The 787-nt window shown below is 42.4% G+C and overlaps 1 protein-coding gene across 1 annotated transcript in view; it reads right to left on the bottom strand.

Annotated features, from left to right (window-relative positions):
* The window catches only part of ARNT (aryl hydrocarbon receptor nuclear translocator), a 77,158-nt gene that overhangs the window by 22,408 nt on the left and 53,963 nt on the right, over window positions 1-787 (bottom strand). Inside the window, exon 9 of the mRNA XM_023724606.1 lies at window positions 622-724. Coding sequence (XP_023580374.1) covers window positions 622-724 — 103 coding nt within the window. The remainder of the gene's footprint in view (window positions 1-621; window positions 725-787) is intronic.

Here is a 787-nt window from a genome sequence, read left to right as displayed (position 1 = left end):
TCCTCAGGGCAGTAGAGCCAATTTCCACTATACCACCTGCATTTATGCGAACTTTAGAGATGATGTTTTTTCTCCCTGTAGAGAAAGGACCATCATCCTTTTTTCAGAGTCCTAAAATGTATAGCATAAATTGATAAACAATACTGACTGGAAGACATATGGAAACCTCACATTTCTAACAACAACAAAAATGCAGAAATGGTCTCAGTAGACAGATGTTGACTCATGATGTAATGGGGAAAAAAATACAGGTTTTGGAGTCAGACGAATATGGATTAAAATGAAATCCTGTATCAGACACTATCTATGTAATCTTGGGAGTTGATTTATTTTAGTTTGCGTTTTCATTAGCAAGATGGTAACCACAAATCCCACCCTCTAGGGCAGCTGTGGGGATGAAACAAGGTAACAGACATAAAGCACCTATCGCAGTGCCTGGCTTAGGAAGAGCTCGGTAACTGCTGGCTGTTTCCTTACCAAGCACTTCCCTCTGGGTTACAATCCATCCGGATCTTGAGGGTTAGTTTTAATCCAGCTGGAACCTGAATTTAAAATTTTAACTCTTTCTCAGCTCTTGGGTCTTCCTGGGTTCTATGTCACAATCCTCAGCCTGACACTCACCTCATACGGCAAATAAATGATCTCCTGGAGCCCATACACATCCTCATGGAAGACTGCTGACCTTCCTTCTTTACTGTTCCAGTCTTCAGATCCAGGACACGCCCTGAAAAGGAAGTAAAGGACAGTCTGGAGTGTGTGCTTTTGTGGGGGTGTGTGTGTGTGTGTG

This window comes from Trichechus manatus, unplaced genomic scaffold (assembly GCF_000243295.1).
Source record: "Trichechus manatus latirostris isolate Lorelei unplaced genomic scaffold, TriManLat1.0 scaffold00250, whole genome shotgun sequence".
In the NCBI taxonomy this organism is placed as follows: domain Eukaryota; kingdom Metazoa; phylum Chordata; class Mammalia; order Sirenia; family Trichechidae; genus Trichechus; species Trichechus manatus.
This window is presented reverse-complemented; position numbering and strand designations above follow the sequence as displayed.